Below are 19160 nucleotides of genomic sequence, written 5' to 3'. Positions count from 1 at the left end.
TCTTGGTTCAGGAGACTAGATTGTCATAAGCTGTCCCATTCTGACATGGTTGAGAAATTTTCTATAGAGTATGTCCCAGAAGGCAATTTAAAACTCAGGCAATCAAGAATTACAACTAAATAAAATATCTGCCTTTCCAAATAAACTTGCCTTTCAGATGTTTGTAACAGGGGAATTGCCCAAGAGTTTTTTCTTGTACAAAAATAATTAACACTACTTTGCAAAAGGCAATACAAAAATACATTTTATATATATATATATATATATATATATATAAAAGCCATTGCCTCTAGCACAACACCCAAAAGCAGCTTAAAAAAACACAAGTTTCCCAGATCTTCAATCTTTTCAAAAGAAGTAAAAATTTGAGTTTTTAGATGAAATTTCACAACTTCTAACGGTTGGCAATCAATTTAAAAAATTAAACCACTGTTCAGGCCTCCAGTTTGCAACTTTGGGCTCTTCTAGTCCATGTTTCATTCCTGAAATGGTCTTTTGTAGTAATAAAAATAAAAATAATTTTTTATTTTATTTTATTTTAAAAAGGCTCAGAGTGGCTGCAGGACCCCCACCCCGGGCCTCATAAAAAAAGTAATTTTTAAAAAATCCTACATGTAACAAATGCTTACTAGTTGCAGACATGGTTTCAAATGCTTCACATAGAATTCATTTAATCCAGCTCCCCACGAAGTAGTAAGACGACCTCTGCTCACAAAACTTGTCATCTGAATCCCAGAGAAGTTAAGAAATTTGCCCAAATTACACAGGGAGTCAGCAGAGGAGCCAGGATTCCAACCCAGCTGTCTGACGGTGCACACTGCCACGACTTGCAAAGGTCCTCAGGATCATGGACTATGTTTTTGTGTACTAACTCCTGCCACAGCTCAATGACTGATGGATGTATGAATGAGTGAATGCATGAATGAATGAATGAATGAATGAAAGTGCAGATCTAGTCTTCTCTGTCCAGTTAATACCTGCCTGAAAGCCGCAGGCCCCGCCGCAGAAGCTGGACTCCAAGAACTCGTGCCAAGGGTTCACGGCTGCTCAGCGGGGAGCGGGGCTCGCACAATGCGGTACCGGCTGCTCCCTCCCTTCCGCAGCTTTGAGGCTCGGGACAGCCCGGGCCAGTGCTTCCTGCACTCAGCCCCCGGGCCTGTGACATCCGGCTGCCAGCACTCTGCCCCCGCCCCAGTCCCCCGAGCTCCAGGCAGAGGAGGGTGGGAGGGGAGAGGCCCTCCTTGCCAGGTATGGAGCATTATGGAGCATTTGGCTGAGTCCTGGCTGGAGGGCTGGTGTCCAGTCCTTCGGTTCACTTCCTGTGTTACTGGGGCACATCTGACACCTGCGCCATCATAGATTTGTTGCCTTCTAGTCTTTCTTGCTCCACCACGCCAGACTCCCTACCATCCTTGACACACGGGTGTCAGGCACTGAGAGCCCAGTTAACTTCAGCACCCCTACCCCACCCCAAGTATGATAATAATAATAGCGCTTCACCACAGAACACCTTCTAGGTGAAGGGAACACCCAGCTGAGAGTTTTGCACGGATCATCGTATTCAATCTTCACAACAGCCAAGCATGATGAGTAGTAGTCTTCCCATTTTACAAGTTAGGTTTTACAAGTTCGACTGGAGACCACATTGGGTAAGTGACTTTCTCAGGTCATATGGCTACCAGGTGGCACAGCCCAAGTCTGACTCTAATGTCCATCTTGCTTGTTTCTGAGTGTTCTGTGTGGCTGCTCCAGTATTTAGGCCCAGGGACTTAGGCCTGGGAATATAGTCCCAGTTGGGTACTTCCCTGGCTCTCGTAAAAACTCCATTTCTGATGGGGAGAACACTCTCTAGCACTGGATGACCTAGAACCTTACTTCCTTGCTAGGCGGACAAAAAGGCATGCCTAAGCACTTAAGTACAAATGAATTTCAGGTGGATGGAATAGCTTGTGCAAAGCTTGAGACTGGGTGAGCCGCTCCAGTACGAGTTCCTGCAACAACAGAACGCTCCCCCCACAGAACCCCCGCAACAGCCTCTGCCTGCTGAAATGGGGTGCTCCCTCCACAGGGACATCTCTCGGTGTGTCTATGTTGGCAAGACTTCCGGGAAAGCCGACCTTTTCCCCACAACAGCTGGTATGGGAAAGACCTAAGCAGTGATGTTCTGGTAAATGTTTAACAACGTGGGGGGTGGGCAGCAGTGGCAGGTGGGGAACCCTGATTGATAGCATTTGTGGGTTTCCATGGAGTAAATATTCTTTTCTTTTTTTTTGAGATAGGATCTGGCTCCGTCACTCAGACTGGAGTGCAGTGGCATGATCACAGCTCACAGCAACCTCGAACTTCTGGGCTCAAGGGATCTTCCTGCCCCATGGAGTAAATATTCTGCCATTCTGCCATGGCCAATTTCAAGCTACCGAAGTTGAAGTTGAACAGTAGTAGTACACCATTATATAGGTGTACCACCAAAACAGATACAATAGATACATAGTGTTAAAATATAGTAATTAAGGAATCTTGAGTTTGGAGTGTTTGTTTTAGCTTGTTTTGTTGTGTTTTTTAATACAGAAAAGATCAGGGGAAAATATATATGCAGTCCTCCACTACCACAAATTATACAGTCAAGTTTCTCACGTTTGGGGAAATCTCAGGGGTCAGCATATCCGGAGTGCAATAGATAAGCCTCGCCCCGGGAAAACCTTCATGATCATGGTATCTCCCCTTTTACTTTGTTTTAATATAGTTTATTTAAGTGTAAATTTATATAACTTAATTTTTATTGGCCATGTTTAACAACTAGCTCTCACGATTCCTGCAAATGCAGCAATCGGCTCTCACCAGGCTGATACAAGCAGCTCCAGCACAGCACTGAGCCTGACTCGCTCAGGTCCCGGGTCTGTCCTTCCTGCAGCCTCAAGGCTCCCACACAGATTCCCCATCTCTCTAGCCTGGGTTTCCCTCTAGTGGACAGAAGAGTCATTTCCAGGTGATTCTCTTGTTCCACCTGTACCCAGAGCTTAGCACCCAGAGAGGGGTATGGCTGAGGTTGGTTGTCACTCGTGGCAAGAGTTTCTTAAGGAGGGTCCATACAGTTTCGCAATTGTCTTCAGGCACTAGGCACTTGGTAATATGTCCCTGTAAGGGGCAGTGCCAGGAGGGCCACCGGGGCTTTAGTCATTATCACAATCTCCAGAGCTTCTCAGAAATCTCATCTCATCTCCCATGTCACATCTCAGGCTGGCTATATCGGCCCTTCAGGTTTGGGGAACACCCTTCCCCTGCCCCACATTCAAGTCTAAGAAGGCAAACTGGAAGACCCGGTTTGTGTTAGGAATTAAGTTCTCACGCAACTCATAGCCCACTGGGGAAACATTGACAGGTACCATTCACGGGTTGGGCACATGTGAGAAAACTGAATCAATAAAACGCAGATCTGGGGCTCAGGACACCCCCTCCTGCATTATGCCTGGACTCTCTTCTTCCAGAAGTGATCTTCCAAAGCACAGATATATCTATGTCACTCTTCTGCTCACAAACATCCTGATTCTCTGTCGCTTTCAGCTTCAGTCCAAGCTCCTTAGCCAGGCTGTTCAGGGCCTTGGATGGGACCCCACCCGGATTGTTTACCTTAAATCTCCAAAGAAAGAGAAGAAAACTGACATTTTTCTAACTATCCTCGGTGCTAAATGCAGGCACTGTGCTAAACACTTTGCAAACAGTTTAATTTAATTCTCCAGTGATACTGCTAGATAGGGATAACGACTTTACAGGTGAGAAAACTCAGTGTGACACAGCTTGCCAACAGAGAAGTTCTTTGTTCAACTCACTTCTCTTTGTTCTTGAAAGCTGCTCTTGTCTCTCTAGGCCTGGCCCTTTCCCCGGTTGGCTGCAGAATGAGGTGCAAAGTCTCTAGAACCCCTTTCTCACTGCACATAAAGCAGGGCTACATTCCTCAGGGTTCTAAGGAAAGGACTGCTTTGCAGGGAAACCCAAGCAGGGGTTACAGAGCCACAACTATGGGATAAGAAACCAGATTTTAATCTGGTTAAATTTTGGTGCTGGCCCCAGAGCCTGTCCTCTTCCTCCCTCCCCCCCACTTAACTCTCCTTTTTCATCCTTTCCCACCTTCTCTTTACTTCTACTGGAATCCTAGACATCTTATGGCTCAGATCAAATTTCTCTCCTCCAGAAAGCCCTCTCAGACCTCCTGCCTCAGGAATCTGCCTAATGAAAGTAAGAATTGTTGCAATTTGAAAGGAAGAGCAGATTGCTGGCTAAATATGAGGATTAATCACATGTGTTTATCTCTACTCATGCCCCAAATGCCACTAAAATGACAGCAAATGGATTAGAAAAAAAAATTTAAACTCACAAGGACAAAAAATAAATTAAAAAGAAAGATGGCCAGCCACGGTGGCTCATGCCTGTAATCCCAGCACTTTGAGAGGCCAAAAGGGTAGGCTTGCTGGAGGCCAGGAGCTAAAGACCAGCCTGGACAACATGACGAGACCCCATCTCTACAAAAAAATTTTAAAAGTAGCCAAGCATGGTGGCACACACTACTTAGGAGGCTGAGGCGGGAGGATTGCTTGAGCCCAGGAATCGGAGGTTATAGTGAGCTATGATTGCACCACTGCACCCCAGCCTGGGTGACAGAGTGAGACCCCCCATCTCTTAAAAAAAAAAAAGAAAGAAAAAGACAGAAACAAGAAAACTTGGACCTTTACCTCACACCATATACAAAAATTAACTTAAATGGATCAAAGACCTAAATGTAAAAGCTAAAATTATAAAACAAATCTACATGACCTTGGATTTTGTGAAGGATTCTTAGATATTCTTAGATATAAAGCACCAAAAGCCACAAGCAACAAAAGAAAAAATAAATAAATTGGATTTAATCAAAATTAAAGACTTTTGTGCATCAAAGGACACTATCAAGAAAGTGAAGGCCAGGCATGGTGGCTCAAGTCTATAATCCTAGCACTTTGGGAAGCCCAGGCTGGAGAATTGCTTCAGGCCAGGAGTTCATGACCAACCCGCGCAACATGGTAAGACCCCATCACTACAAAAAATAAAAAAAAATTAGCTGAGCATGGTGATGCACACCTATGGTCCCAGCTACTTGGGAGGCCAAGGTGGGAGGATGGACTGCTTGAGGCCAGGAGTTGGAGGCTGCAGTGCACTGTAACAGTACCTGTGAATAGCCACGGCATTCCAGCCTGAGCAACATAGTGAGACCCTGTCTCTTTAAAAAAAAAAAAAGAGAAATGAAGTGCCATAACACAGATGACCCTGAAAACATTATGACATTATACTTAATGAAAGAAGCCAGCACAAAAAGCCATATATTGTATAATTCTGTTTGTATGAAATATCCAGAGTAGGCAAATGTATAGAGACAGAAAGCAGATTAGTAGTTACTAGGGTTTAGAAGGGAAAGGGAGTGACTGCTTAATGGGTATGGGGTTTCTTTTTTGGGGTGATGAAAATGTTCTGGATTTAGATAGTGGGGATGGTTGTACAACCTTATGAATACTTATTGTAGAAATCACTGAATACACACTTTATATGGTTAAAATGGTGAATTTTATGTCATGTAAATTTTACCTTAATTTAGAAAACAGAAAAAGAGGAGAGGAAACAACAGCAATTGAGAGATGTGTACAAACCTTGTGACACTTGAAAGCAGGCATGTAGCAAAAGGCCAGAGAAAGCAGAAATTGTAACCACTTTTGGTGGAAGCGGGGAGACGGAGAGAGAAATGTCAATAAGCAGCCAGTCCATTAGTGAAATCAGAACCTAAGAACAGCTTATAAACTGGAGGCACTGGATACTTCTGAAGCCAGGGTTGTAGGATGGGGCTGAAAGAAGAATAGATGAAAGATAAAGGAGTTAGACTCCTAAATCTCCTCCCTCAACCTCTGTAGCCAGGTGACTGCCTTCTTCCGGCCTGGCAGAAGACAAGTTAAATTGAGAGACTGTGGATTTGGGAACACCAGGCACAGCTGAGAGCAGGAGTGACAGATTATACTGAAATGGGGGGTGGGGGGTGGGGGGGAGGATTTGCTGAACTGTAGAACACCTTCATCCCCTTCCCTTCTTGGTTCCCAGAAGATTGGCAGCCAGACTTATGACCTTGCCCTGGTAGATTAGAGGACTTCTCTACATGAAAATTGAAAGATGCCCTGGTGCTGACAGTTGAGGAGTCTCCTGGTAAATCTGCCAGGTACCTGCATAATAACCCTTTAGTGAAGCTCAATAATCAGCACCCCCCCCCCCCCACCCACACACATTCACACATATAGAGCTTGCAATCAGCTTTTAATGTCTCACTCTTTAATATAAATAAAAACTGACAGCAAGGATCACCAGATGTTTGATGAAAGCCTCTAACAAAAAACACAGAGCAAAGTAAACAGGGGAGGAGTCAGGAGAAATAGAGAAAATAAGGAGCAGGAAAAACTTTCAAACTTCATAATTAATATGAAAACTATTATTAATAGCCTCAGAAAAAAGAGGGGAAAAAATGTGTGCATGAAGAAAATCCAAAAAGCTACAAAAATGAAACATTTAGGGAATAAAAAAAGAGCTCTTAAAAATTAAAAAATATGTCCAGGCCGGGCGCAGTGGCTCACGCCTGTAATCCTAGCACTCTGGGAGGCCGAGGTGGGCGGATCGTTTGAGCTCAGGAGTTCGAGACCAGCCTGAGCAAGAGCGAGACCCCATCTCTACTAAAAATAGAAAGAAATTATATGGACAGCTAAAAATATATAGAAAAAATTAGCCGGGCATGGTGGTGCATGCCTGTAGTCCCAGCTACTCGGGAGGCTGAGACAGGAGGATCGCTTGAGCTCAGGAGTTTGAGGTTGCTGTGAGCTAGGCTGACGCCACGGCACTCACTCTAGCCTGGGCAACAGAGTGAGACTCTGTCTCAAAAAAAAAAAAAAAAAATATGTCCAAAAAATTTTAAGTTAATAGAAAGATTGGAAATTGAGAAACTCTCCCAGGAAGAAAAAAAAAAACAGAGGTAGAGATATGAGAAAAGATTTTTTAAAAGACTAGCAGGAGTTTCAGAAAGAGAGAAGGAAAAAAATGGAGGAGGGGGAATTTTTCAAAGAAATAATTCCAGAGTAAATGGGTTTCCAGTTAATAGTTTCAGGGTAAAGAATGCAAAAAAGATGTTACAATGCAATTCTGAGACTCTCTGAAATTAGACCAGCTTCACAGGTTAATGGCACAATTTCCACGAGATTGCCTTCACTTCAGAAACCAGCTGCAAGCTCAGGGTTTCCCAAGCCACCCACATTTCTGACGAACTGGGTACGAATTTGGGGCTTCCCACTACACTCTCGGGTTCAATAATTCCCTGAAATGTGTCACAGAACTCAGGAAGGTGCTATACTTATAGTTACAGTTTTACTATAGCAAAGATTATACAAATCAGGACCAGCCAAAAGAAGAGACACAATGGGCAAAATCTTAGAGGGTCTCAAATGTGAAGCTTCCAGTGTCCTCTTCCCATGAAATCAGGAAGCATCACCCTCCTGGCACACTGATGTGTAACAGTACACACAGAGTATTATTATTTTTTTTTGAGACAGAGTCTCACTCTGTTGCCCAGGCTAGAGTGAGTGCCGTGGCGTCAGCCTAGCTCACAGCAACCTCAAACTCCTGAGCTCAAGCGATCCTCCTGTCTCAGCCTCCCGAGTAGCTGGGACTACAGGCATGCACCACCATGCCCGGCTAATTTTTTCTATATATATTTTTAGCTGTCCATATAATTTCTTTCTATTTTTAGTAGAGGTGGGGTCTCGCTCTTGCTCAGGCTGGTCTCGAACTCCTGAGCTCAAACGATCCGCCCACCTCGGCCTCCCAGAGTGCTAGGATTACAGGCGTGAGCCACCACGCCCGGCCTACACAGAGTATTATTAACCAGGAAAGCTCATCTGAGCTTCAGTGTCCAGCGTTTTTATTGGGGGTTCATTATGTAGGCATGATTGATTGGATCATTGTCCACATGATTGAACTCAATCTTCAGTCCTCTTCTCCAACCCAAAAGTGAGACTGATATCATGTGGCTCACAGCCCCAACACTCTACTCACATGGTCTTTCTGGTATGGCCAGTCCCTACTGTCTATTGTGAGTCATCTTAAACTACCCAGAGGTCCACTATAGATAATCTTATTAGCATAAATGATCAGGATCCACCAGGAGTAACAAAGACAGTTCTATTACTTGGGAAATTCCAAGGGTTTAGAGGTTAGCTCCCAGGAACTGGAGACAAAGGCCACTCAAATTCTTTATTACAACAGACCCATACCAAAGCACATTGTTGAAAAAATTCAGAATGATAGGGACAAAGAGTACATCCTAAAATCTATCAGGGAAACAAGTCACATACAAAGATTTATAGATCAAATGATATCAATCTTCTCAATAGCAACACCAATTGCTAAGAAACAGGAAATTAGTACCTTTAAAATTCTTGGGGAAAATTATTTCCAATCTAATATTCTATATGTAGCCAAACTGTCAATGAAAGAACGCCATAAAGACAATTTGAGAAATGCAAAGTCTCAAAAATTTTACTTCCCAAGTATCCTTTCTCAAGCAGCTACTTGAGGATGTGCTCCGCCAAGGTGAGGAAGTAAATTAAGAACGAGGAAGAAATGAGCTCCAGAAACAGGAGATCCAACACAGGAGAGCAGCAGAGGGAATTTCCAAGATAATGGTGAAGGGAAGTCACAGGATGGCAATTGTGATGCAGGCCAAGAGATCAATAAGTTTAGATTGGAACCGGAAGACAAAGGGTTCCAAGAGGGATGATTCCAAGAAAAAAATGTAACTGATAGATTGATTACCTGGTGTATTTTACCATATGGAGTGATTTCTGTAGTTGTGGTGGGACTGTATAGAGTTAAATTCATGATAGATACATAGAAATCTAAGCAAAAGGAAAAATGAGATACTTTAACTCTAAAAAAAATAGTATAAGAAAGGAAATGTTATCATAATATAGCATACTTGTGTAGCCAAAGTACTGTGAATGTTGAATATTTATTTATTTATTTAAAAATTGAACGATAATTCTATTGGTAGAATAAGGGAAGACCAAGTATTGGGGGGAAAGGGAAATATAAGAGCTATATCTCTCCTTCTACTGTAGGATGTCAATCGAAATTCTAAAATCAGGAAAAAATAGATTTCTGTATTGGTCAAAATATGGGAAGAAATATGAAAGACAAAGAACAGCTAAAACAATGGTTGCCTTTGAAGAGTTGGAATCAGTTGAGGACAGGGCAGAAGACTGCCTTTGTTTTAAACCTTGCCATATGCCTACGTACATGTATTTTTTTTATTAAAAATATGTTTTAAGAAAAATAAAGGAAATAAAAAATTGCAGAAAAATTGAAAGTCCCTAGGGTAGCATTTGTTACCGTGGTGAATTCATCACCATCCTGGGTCCAGACATTAGCTCAGAAACCAGAGTTTTTAGCCCTCAAAGCAATAGCATCTCTACAGAAAAGACACACTTTAACCAGGCTCATGAGGCTGATATTTAAAATCAGATGCCAATTCATTAATTTGTACGGGGAAGCAGGGCTTTGAAGCAGACTGGTTCTTCCTGTTCAATGATGAGTGCATTCTCTCCCTGTGGGTGGATCTACATGGAAGAACAGAATGGATTTCAGAGGGTTGCTTGGTGATCCAGAGGATGAGTGAGGTGGGAGGTGAATTGGGTGACTTCAAAGAATGATGCCTCCATCTCCTCTGTTCCTGGACCAGCATCCTTTTCCCCAGAGGATGGACACTGCAAGTCAATGCCTTGGCAACTCTCCTTGATCTCTGGCTTCCTTGGCTGCCCAGACCCTCCTGACTGGCACTTTCTTTCTTTAGCTGCATTAATACCTTTAAACAGGTTATAGTCTAGACTGGGCCTAAGAGTTATTCTGTCTCCATCAGGTAGGTTGGCACATCTCTACTTTAAAGCATTTGAGCTTTGTGTTCAGTCAAAGAGCCAACACATATACTAAGCACCCATGATATGCCAGGCTCTGTTCTAAGTCCTGGGGTTACAGCAATGAACAAGAAGGACATTTGTCCCTGCCCTCATTGAGCTTACAGTGTGATGAGAAAGAGAGTATGGATGCTGCTCCAGATAGAGAAAAAGGGTCCCTTCTCCAAGCATAGACTCCCAGCCTCCCGTGAATTCTATACCCCAAATTCTTCCAATAAAGTCATTTTCTGCTTAAATTTATTTAATGTTGTATTCTGTCATCTGTAACCAAGAACCCTGACTGGTAGAGCAAGCATCTCAGACATCTGTGCATCAGAGAACCAAAAGACAGCCCAATCCTTCTGCTTCAAGGCTGCCACCACACCTGGAATCTTTCTGATCTGTGCCTTCCATTCAGCACAAAGCATGGCACACAGCCTGTCACAATAAAATCTCGTTGGCTAAGTCTCTCAGTCAGTCAGTTCACAACTGTCTGCCAGAAGCTATTCTAGGTGCTGAGATTACAAAGCAAGAGCTAGTTCCTGCCCTTAAGGATGTCCCATATGGACCTTACACCTAACTTATCCAAAACTGAGGGGATCATCTGCCCTGCCCTCTCTCCCAACCCATATATCAACTCACACCTGTGTCTTGTGCTCTAACCAGACTGAACTTCTCACTTCCTTGCTAGGATGCCAACAGTGAGTAGTTTGGTGCTCTTAGACCACAAGGGTGGGAGGGAAAGAGAGACAGCAGACAAGCAGCCTAGGGCAGACAAAACTCAACCAAACCTCCATGCCAAGTGGAGGAATCTAGATGTATTGGCTGCTATCCGAAGTTACCTTCCTCAAGCCTAAATCTTAGAGTAGCCGTATAGTTTAGTTTTTCCTCTTTCACCAAAGGTAGTCTGCATAGAAGATGACACAAAGGGGTCATATATCTATCATCTTGGCCAGTGATGCAGGACAAAGCTTCTAGTGACTTGGCTAGAAAGTGGCAAAGCAAGAGCTTGAAGGAAGTTTCCAGGCTCCAAATCCCCATGCTCTACTAGTACATGAGTGTTTTCTGTCAGGCACGAGGGAGGGGAGCAGGTCACAGCCCTGACTTTGCAAGGTTGGGGTATTTCTTCCTCACTGTTGCCTCCGCCCCCACCCCGGGGCCTAGGCCAGTTCTGCTGGCCTTTCCTCCCGCATCAGGTCTCTTCCCTAGATTCTCTTCTTAAATCCTCACAACCACCCTTCATTTTAGTAAGCATTACATCCCTTCACTTTACAGAGGAAACTGAGGCTCAGAAAGGTTAAGTTTCAGGCTCTAAAGCCTGGAATCTTCACCACTTCGCTTAGCTGCCATCCAAGTTTAGGTCACCGAGCTAAAGAAACAGGCCAACGCGTGATGAAGCGGACTCCGGGACCGGCCCTAGTTCACGGCTGAGGGCCACCAGGTGGCGCGACGAAGGTGCGGTTGCCCCCTGCCGCGGGTCGCTCGCACCTGAACCCAGCAGGGCGCGCCGGGGAAAGTAGGCTCGCAGGGTGGGGCGGAGAGTAGCCCTATTTCCCAGCTCAGGGTGGGCAAGGAGCACGGCTTTAGTTCGGCCGGCTGGGGACCGTCAGCGCCTCGCTAAAGAGTCCCGCCTCCACCAGGCGACTGCCAGGCTGCATCAGCTCGCCTCCTGCTCTGCGCTCCCCAGCGTGCAATTTACGTGGGGGTTACAAGGGACAGAATAGAGCGGGCGAGCGCACCCGGGAGGTGTGGCCGGCCCCACCTGTCCACTGCCCAGACGGGGGCAGGGAGGGGGCGGGGCTTGTCCCGTAGGGCCCGCCTCCCAGTCCCCGAGTCCGGGGCGCGCGACGAGATATAAGGCAGCCGGGAAACAATGCTCCTGCAGCTCGCGCTCCCGCGCCGATCCCGGGAGCGTCCGGGCTGTCGTGCGCGAGCGAGGGAGGGGGCGCGCGCGGAGGGGGCGCGCTCGTGAGTGCGGGCCGCGCGCTCGGTGGCGCGCATGTGCGTGTGTGCGGGCTGCCGGGCTGCCCCGAGCGGGCAGGGAGCCGGTACGCTCCAGGTGGCGGGCGGCGGGCGCGAGGTGAGACTGCGGGTGGCCCGGGCGCGGGTGCCGGGGGGTGGGCTGGCTGCAGGCTGCCTTCTGGGCACAGCGCGCCCCCGCCCGGCCCGGCCGGGCTGGGCCCCGGGAGCTGCGCTCCGGGCGTCGCTGGCAAAGTTTGCTTTGAACTCGCTCCCTGCAGCCTGGTCCGCGCGCTGTGAGCGGCTTCCCTGGGTGCTCTAACCCAGGTCCCGGCTTGCCAGGACTCGAGGATAGGACGCAGACTGCTAGCCGGTGGGGTTGGGGAGGGACGAGAGCCCGGCAGCTGGCTGTGCCAAGGGACCCGGGGACGCCTCCTTCCCTCGGCCCGCACCCAGCCAGCACGTCCCCCCTTCCCTCCCGCAGGGAGCGGACATGGACTTCGACTCGTACCAGCACTATTTCTACGACTATGACTGCGGGGAGGATTTCTACCGATCCACGGCGCCCAGCGAGGACATCTGGAAGAAATTCGAGCTGGTGCCGTCGCCCCCCACGTCGCCGCCTTGGGGCTCGGGTCCCGGCGCCGGGGACCTGGCTCCTGCGATTGGTCCCCCGGAGCCGTGGCCCGGAGGGGGCGCAGGGGACGAGGGGGAATCTCGGGGCCACTCGAAAGCTTGTGGCAGGAACTACGCCTCCATCATTCGTCGTGACTGCATGTGGAGCGGCTTCTCCGCCCGGGAACGGCTGGAGAGAGCTGTGAGCGACCGGCTGGCTGCTGGCGCGCCCCGAGGGAACCCGCCCAAGGCGCCCACCGCCCCGGACTGCAGTCCCAGCCTCGAAGCCGGCACCCCGGCACCCGCCGCCCCCTGTCCGCTGGGCGAGCCCAAGACCCAGGCCTGCTCGGGATCCGAGAGCCCAAGTGACTCGGGTAAGAACTGCCCCGGACCATCCAAGTGGGGGACACCCCACGGGTGGCCAAAGCTCTCTACCTCTGTCAGGTCAAGCACTGGGTCTTCTCAAGCCTTTCGACCACCTCCCCTTTTCTTTGGTAGAAGCTGCTGAGGTAGCCCCCAGCAGTGTGTGTCTGGCACGTGGGTGTGTTGGTAAACAGTTTGGAGATGTGGCGTGGGAGCCAGCATCCCCTGGAAGATGATTGGAGCCTCAGGGGACAAGGGAGACAGTGGTGAGGGTTGGCGCTTAGAGAACAATACTGGGGTTGGACTGTAAGGGATTCCTGCCCAAAGGAGGCTGGAGGAGTCACTCCAAGCTTGAAGCTTTTTTGTTGCCGCCTCTTTCCCTGGGAAACTCACACTCCCTTAGGGAGAGAAAAGCTGAGGAGCCTTTTGTGCAAAGCCAAAGCCTTCGTCCTTTTAAAACACCTAGGTCTTCAGTGAGCTTCACTTTAAAATGCCAATAATGAATGTCCTCTCCTTGCACCTCCCAGCCTTAAGAACTTGTGCATTTTCTCCATCACTCATGAGACAGGTAGGGGAGGAATGAATGCTCCCTATTAACGGATGGAAAAACTGAGGACTAGAGATAGGAAATCACTAGAAGTGAGTCCCAGCTTCCTGCCATCTAGCCAGCCTCTTTTCCCCAATGCTCCATCTCAACCTGGCACCTCTTCCTTGGTGTTTATAAGGTTTTTGTGGTAGTTTATCTGAGAAGGGCTACACTTCTCAGTGTAAGCTTTGCTGCTTTGACCTGAGGTGGAAAGATTTTCTTCCAGCTCCCTCCCAATATGTCTGCAGGCTTCAGATGCTCCCTTGCATTCAACAAATATTCACTGGCCCCTACTTTGTGTCAACCTCTAGGCTAGATGCTTGGGTCACCAGGGCCATAGAGCTCCAGGCCCTCCTTCCTGATCCTTGATGCAAGTGCAAACCTCACGGAGGGAGGACTGGAGCATCCTGTGCCACCAGATTGCGTTGTTCTTGCCCCAACATCTTGGGCATCTGTAGCCATGAGAAGTACTGGAGAGGGTGCTTTTGCAGGGTGCAGACTCAGGCTAGCAGCATGTAGATCAGGACAGAGAAAACTCACTGTAGCTTTGAAGAATAACTTTTATGTGACTATTGGAGAGGGAACTGGGGAATGGGGTATGGAAGTTGTTATACACTTGAGGGGAAAAGAGGATAACAAGAAAAATTAACAGTCAAATTTTTTTGGTCCACTGTGGTAAGGTCATTTTTAACCTGCTTGCTTGGTGACACGCTGGTGACCAAGGGCTATGTTTGTTTAACAGGCAGCATAGGAACCTTGAGATCAAGAAAGTAACAAAGATGTATCTCTACCTTGACTAGTCTTAGAAAAGATGTATCTCTACAAAGCCTGGTGGAGTAGTAGAGTGGAAAGAGAATTGTTTTGGAAGTTGGGAGATCTTAGTTTGAGATGCAGAATGTTACAAAGGTGATGTGTGGACTTGGCTGATCTGGGTCTCACTTTCTCCCTTTGCACATGAGGGGATTGGAGTTGATTGTCCTGCTGAAGACATTTCCTTATCTGGGTAGAGTTAGACACAACTCTCTGAAAAGGAGAATAACGTCTTAAATTATTTCTTTCTTAGACAGAACCTTCCTGAGCCATGAGGTTTAACACTGAAAATTAAAGGTTTGGGATGTAGGGAAGCTTCCTGAATCATTTTCTGACCTGCCCTTTAACCTGAACCTGTTTGTGGGCTCCTGGTTCACTCACAGGCCACATGGCCTAGAACAAAATGCAACAGATTGCAAACAATGAGGAGGGGGTGGGGAGAGTGACTGACAGCAGAGCTCAGCCAATAGGGGTTAGGGGCTGTGTAAAAACAGCATTCCAAACACAGCATGGCCAGCCAATCACAGGCTTTGGGGCCAGGAGGGCTGAATGGTCAGGTTTTATTAATGGAGAAATAATGCGATTGTCCACACAATGGGAGCCTTCCTGACAAAGGAGCTCAAGCTTCCTGATATGCAAAGAGGCTGAGAACGGAGCTCTTCAGTTGTCAGGCCAAAATGCATTAAGGTGGCCTTCTGTGTGGGGGCTGGAAAATGTGTGGAGCAGGAGTGTTTTCCTCCAATTGCTCCCTGCTGGTTGGGTTAACCTAAGAGACCATCCGAGCCAGGAAATGATAGGGACATGTCCAGGTATCTCCAGGTCCCTGCTGTTTTGGCTCTTGTATCCGGGACATTCTCCTGCTGCCCAGTCTCTGCCTCTGGTGCAGGTAGCTTGGAAATGGTTGCTTGAACCTTTGTGAAGTTTCTGCAGCTTTCTCCGACCTGTGATTACAAATCCAACCTTCTTCAGGTCCAGGGAAGGGGGTGGGGCGGGCAACTTATACTTGATGGATGACTTTAGAATCCCATTGAACCCAGGAGCAAAATACTCCTAAGGGAAACCCCTTCCCTCCCCTCTGTGGGTGACAAGGAATGGGTTGTAGCCCTCCCCTCTCTGAATCTCCAGCTGAAAGGGATGGCAGAATAGAGAGGTGGGGGAATAATAGGATTTATAACTTGTGAAAAGTAACAATTCCCCAAGTGCAGGCTGTGTTGGGCAGGAACAAAGGGCAGCTCTGCCCACAGACCCCTCATTTACAATTCTGATGACGCATGAAAGAGCCCGACTGGGGAAGATCTTTATAGCTAAACTTTGTCCCAGGCCGGTAGCTCTTTCTCTCCATTCCCTCAGTGGGGGAGGGGAGAATCTTTGCAGACTGGGGGCTGTTGGCTTGGGTCTGCCTTTTGTTCTTATCTAAGCCTTGCTGTGCAAAAGGAAATTGGAGAATATTTTCCTTCTTGCTTATTTCCCGTCATTTCCTTCACTCTGCCCTTACCCCATTACAAATGAGTCCACTTTCTTCTCACTTCAATTTGTTTATCTCTAAATTGGGAAAATGTTACCTACCTGCCCAAGCCCCAGCATAGAGAGCTAAGCTGTAGGGTCTATGTATGTATTTCTCATGGGATGTGTTTCTTCTCTTGATCTCTCTTCTTTGGACAGAGGGTGAAGAAATCGACGTTGTGACAGTAGAGAAGAGACAGTCCCTGGGTATACGGAAGCCTGTGACCATCACGGTGCGAGCGGACCCCCTGGACCCCTGCATGAAACACTTCCACATCGCCATCCACCAGCAGCAGCACAACTATGCAGCCCGTTTTCCTCCAGAAAGCTGCTCCCAGGAAGGCGCTCCAGAGAGGGATCCCCAAGAAGAGGCTCTGGAGGGAGATGCTCCAGAGGAGAAGGAAGATGAGGAGGATGAAGAGATTGTGAGCCCCCTGCCTGCAGAAAACGAGGCTCCCCAGTCCTGCCACCCTAAACCTGTCAGTTCTGATACTGAGGACGTGACCAAGAGGAAGAACCACAATTTCCTGGAGCGCAAAAGGCGGAATGACCTGCGTTCACGGTTCTTGGCCCTGAGGGACCAGGTACCCACCCTGGCCAGCTGCTCTAAGGCCCCCAAAGTAGTGATCCTAAGCAAGGCCTTGGAATACTTGCAAGCCCTGGTGGGGGCCGAGAAGAGGATGGCGACGGAGAAAAGGCAGCTTCGATGCCGGCAACAGCAATTGCAGAAAAGAATTGCATACCTCAGTGGCTACTAACTGTGGCTACTAACTCACCAAAAAGCCTGACTGTTCTGTCTTACCAAGACAGTTTCTTTTTAACTTCCCTCTCCCCTTTAGTAATTTGCACATTTTGGTTACGGCGGGACAGTCTGGACAGTAGATCCCAGGATGCATTGCAGCCGGTGCACACACAATAAGGGCTTGCATTCTTGGAAACCTTGAAACCCAGCTCTCCCTCTTCCCCGACTCATGGGAGTGCTGTGTCTTCTCTGGCGCCTTTGGCTTCTCAGCAGGCAGCTGACTGAGGAGCCTTGGGGTCTGCCTAGCTCGCTAGCTCGGAAGAAAAGGCTGACAGATGCTATGCAACAGGTGGTGGACGTTATCGAGGGCTCCAGCCTGCATGAAATCTCACACTCCGCATGAGCTTTAGGCTAGGAAAGGATGCTCCCACTGGTGTCTCTGGGGTGATGCAAGGACAGCTGGGCCTGGATGCCCTCCCTGAGGCTCCTTTTTCCAGGAGACACATGAGCTGTCTTGAGTGAAGACAAGCTCGTAGACTTGATCAATATGGACCATTACCTCACTGTCAGACACTTTACAGTAGCTGAGGAGTTGGAAACCTTCGATATAAATGTTATGATGTTAAATGACACCTCTCCTCTCACTCTCAATGCTGCGACTCTGAGAACGTTTAAAGAGCCTGGACTCTAGGTTGTTTGTCTCAGAGCCCTCTGGGCCCTCTCCTCTGAGGGAGGGACCTTTCTGTCCTCACAAGGGATGTTTTTGTTTCATTCTACCTTTGTTATGCAATGGACTCTACAGCACCCTTTCCCACAAGTCAGAAATATTTCCCCAAGACACAGGGAAATGGCTTCTAGCCTGGGGCCCAGGGAAGGCTTGGAGTCCTGGCCAATGAATTTGTTCTCTGCCCAGGTGTTTTCCAAGGGTCACTTGAGGCCCATCTTAGAATCTTTTCTCAAGGCAGGTGTAAGGCACCTCAGAAGGGAGAACTGTTACCACTTCCTCTTTCCCACCTGCCTCTCATCTCAATCCTTGACTGATAAGTTTGAAGTTCTACTGGAACCATGCAAACCTGTTCTCATGCAACTCCAAGGAGCTTACCGGCTCTACAGCCACCCTTGGACCCCCGCCAACCTGCCATGAGTCAGATCTCTTTCCCAGAATCTGGGCCTTACTAAAGTTCTGGGGAGAGCAGTTGGGACTCATCCAGCACTCCAGAAGGTGGACTTGCTTCCTGGTGGGTTTTAAAGGAGCTTCCAGGAGCTCTGTTTAGCCAACCATGATGGATTTTGCCCCAGCTGGACTATGCAGCTCCAAGTGGAATCCAGGTGCAGCCGCCAATCTGGGAAAGTCACCCAACCCAGCAGGTGTCATATGGGCAACCTCTGGAACCCCTAAGCCTGTCCTGGAGAAAGGACCAGGCCCTTGAGGACTCTGCCCAGGACAGCAGGTGCCTGCTGGCTCTAGGTTTGGAAATGGGGGAGGGGGGTGGTGGTAGGCACTATATGTGGCCCTGGAAAAACCAACTGGTACTTCCAAACCTATTGTCCAAGATGGTTTCTTTCTGAGGTTGCTTCTTGGCCTCAGAGAATCCCAGTGGAAGTTTGGAAATAGCCTCTCTACCTTCTGGAGCATGGTTTTCAGGAGCCTACTGACTTCTGGAACTGTCTTTGGAGGACAGGTGGGGTGTAGGTTACTGATGTCTCACCTGAATAGCTTGTGTTTTATAAGCTGCTGATGGGTATTATGCTGGGGGAGTTTTTTTTTTTTTAATACCGTATTTTTGTATGCCTTTTGCAAAGTGGTGTTAACTGTTTTTGTACAAGGAAAAAAAAAAAAAAACTCTTGGGCAATTCTCCTGTTGCAAGGGTCTGATTTATTTTGAAAGGCAAGTTTACCTGAAATTTTGTATTTAGTTGTGATTATTGTTTGCCTGATTTTAAAATGTTGCCTTCTGGGACATCTTCTAATAAAAGATTTCTCAAACATGTCAGAGTGGGGGCAGCTTACGCCATCAGAATCCTCCTGAACCATGGAAAAATATTTCAGGGTAGCCACAAGTGATCCAGATGGCTGCATTTCTTTAACCATGTTGCTAACCTGGTCATTCCACTCTGGGTTCCTGAAATGCCATTTCAGACATGTCTAAACAATGTAGGCTTAGTAATCAGTGAACACGAAAGTCTCTTGTGAATTGCAAAGAGTGCTGAATTTGTACTTTAGAAGGCTTGAAATCCCGGCTCTGCCACATCTTCTGTGGCCTTTTAACTTTACCTTTATGAGTCCTAGTCTCCTTATCTGTAAAATGGGGATAAATGCTACTTCACAGGGTTTTTGTAGGTATTAAATGAAGTAATAGACTTTAAACTGCTTTCTAAACTATAAACCCTTATACTCTTTAGGGTGATACTATTCTTAGCAGTATGATGACCTTTTCCAGGATGTCTTTTATAAAACTCTTTGAGAATTTGCAAAGTAATGTAATTTTTTCTTATAGAAAGGTAGTTTTTAAATTCTTTCTCCCTTAATGAATGAAAGAAAATTAAGGCTCCCTTTCCCTCCTAGGGTTCTCGTAAACTT

The 19160-nt window shown here is 47.3% G+C and overlaps 1 protein-coding gene and 1 non-coding gene across 2 annotated transcripts; one reads left to right on the top strand and one right to left on the bottom strand.

Annotated features, from left to right (window-relative positions):
• Nucleotides 1–2575: 2575 nt before the first annotated feature.
• Nucleotides 2576–2736, bottom strand: LOC138390947 (U1 spliceosomal RNA). Its single transcript, XR_011234613.1, has one exon. It is a non-coding gene; the product is annotated as a U1 spliceosomal RNA (small nuclear RNA).
• A 9235-nt stretch (nt 2737–11971) lies between these two features.
• MYCL (MYCL proto-oncogene, bHLH transcription factor) lies at nt 11972–18568 on the top strand. The gene is made up of 3 exons (XM_069477746.1): nt 11972–12081; nt 12445–12949; nt 15997–18568. Exons 1-3 carry the CDS (start codon nt 12001–12003, stop codon nt 16593–16595), a joined length of 1185 nt encoding a protein of 394 aa, XP_069333847.1. The 5' UTR covers nt 11972–12000; the 3' UTR covers nt 16596–18568.
• The last annotated feature ends 592 nt before the right edge of the window (nt 18569–19160 follow it).

This window comes from Eulemur rufifrons, chromosome 8 (genome assembly GCF_041146395.1).
Source record: "Eulemur rufifrons isolate Redbay chromosome 8, OSU_ERuf_1, whole genome shotgun sequence".
NCBI classification, from domain to species: Eukaryota; Metazoa; Chordata; class Mammalia; order Primates; family Lemuridae; genus Eulemur; species Eulemur rufifrons.
This window is presented reverse-complemented; position numbering and strand designations above follow the sequence as displayed.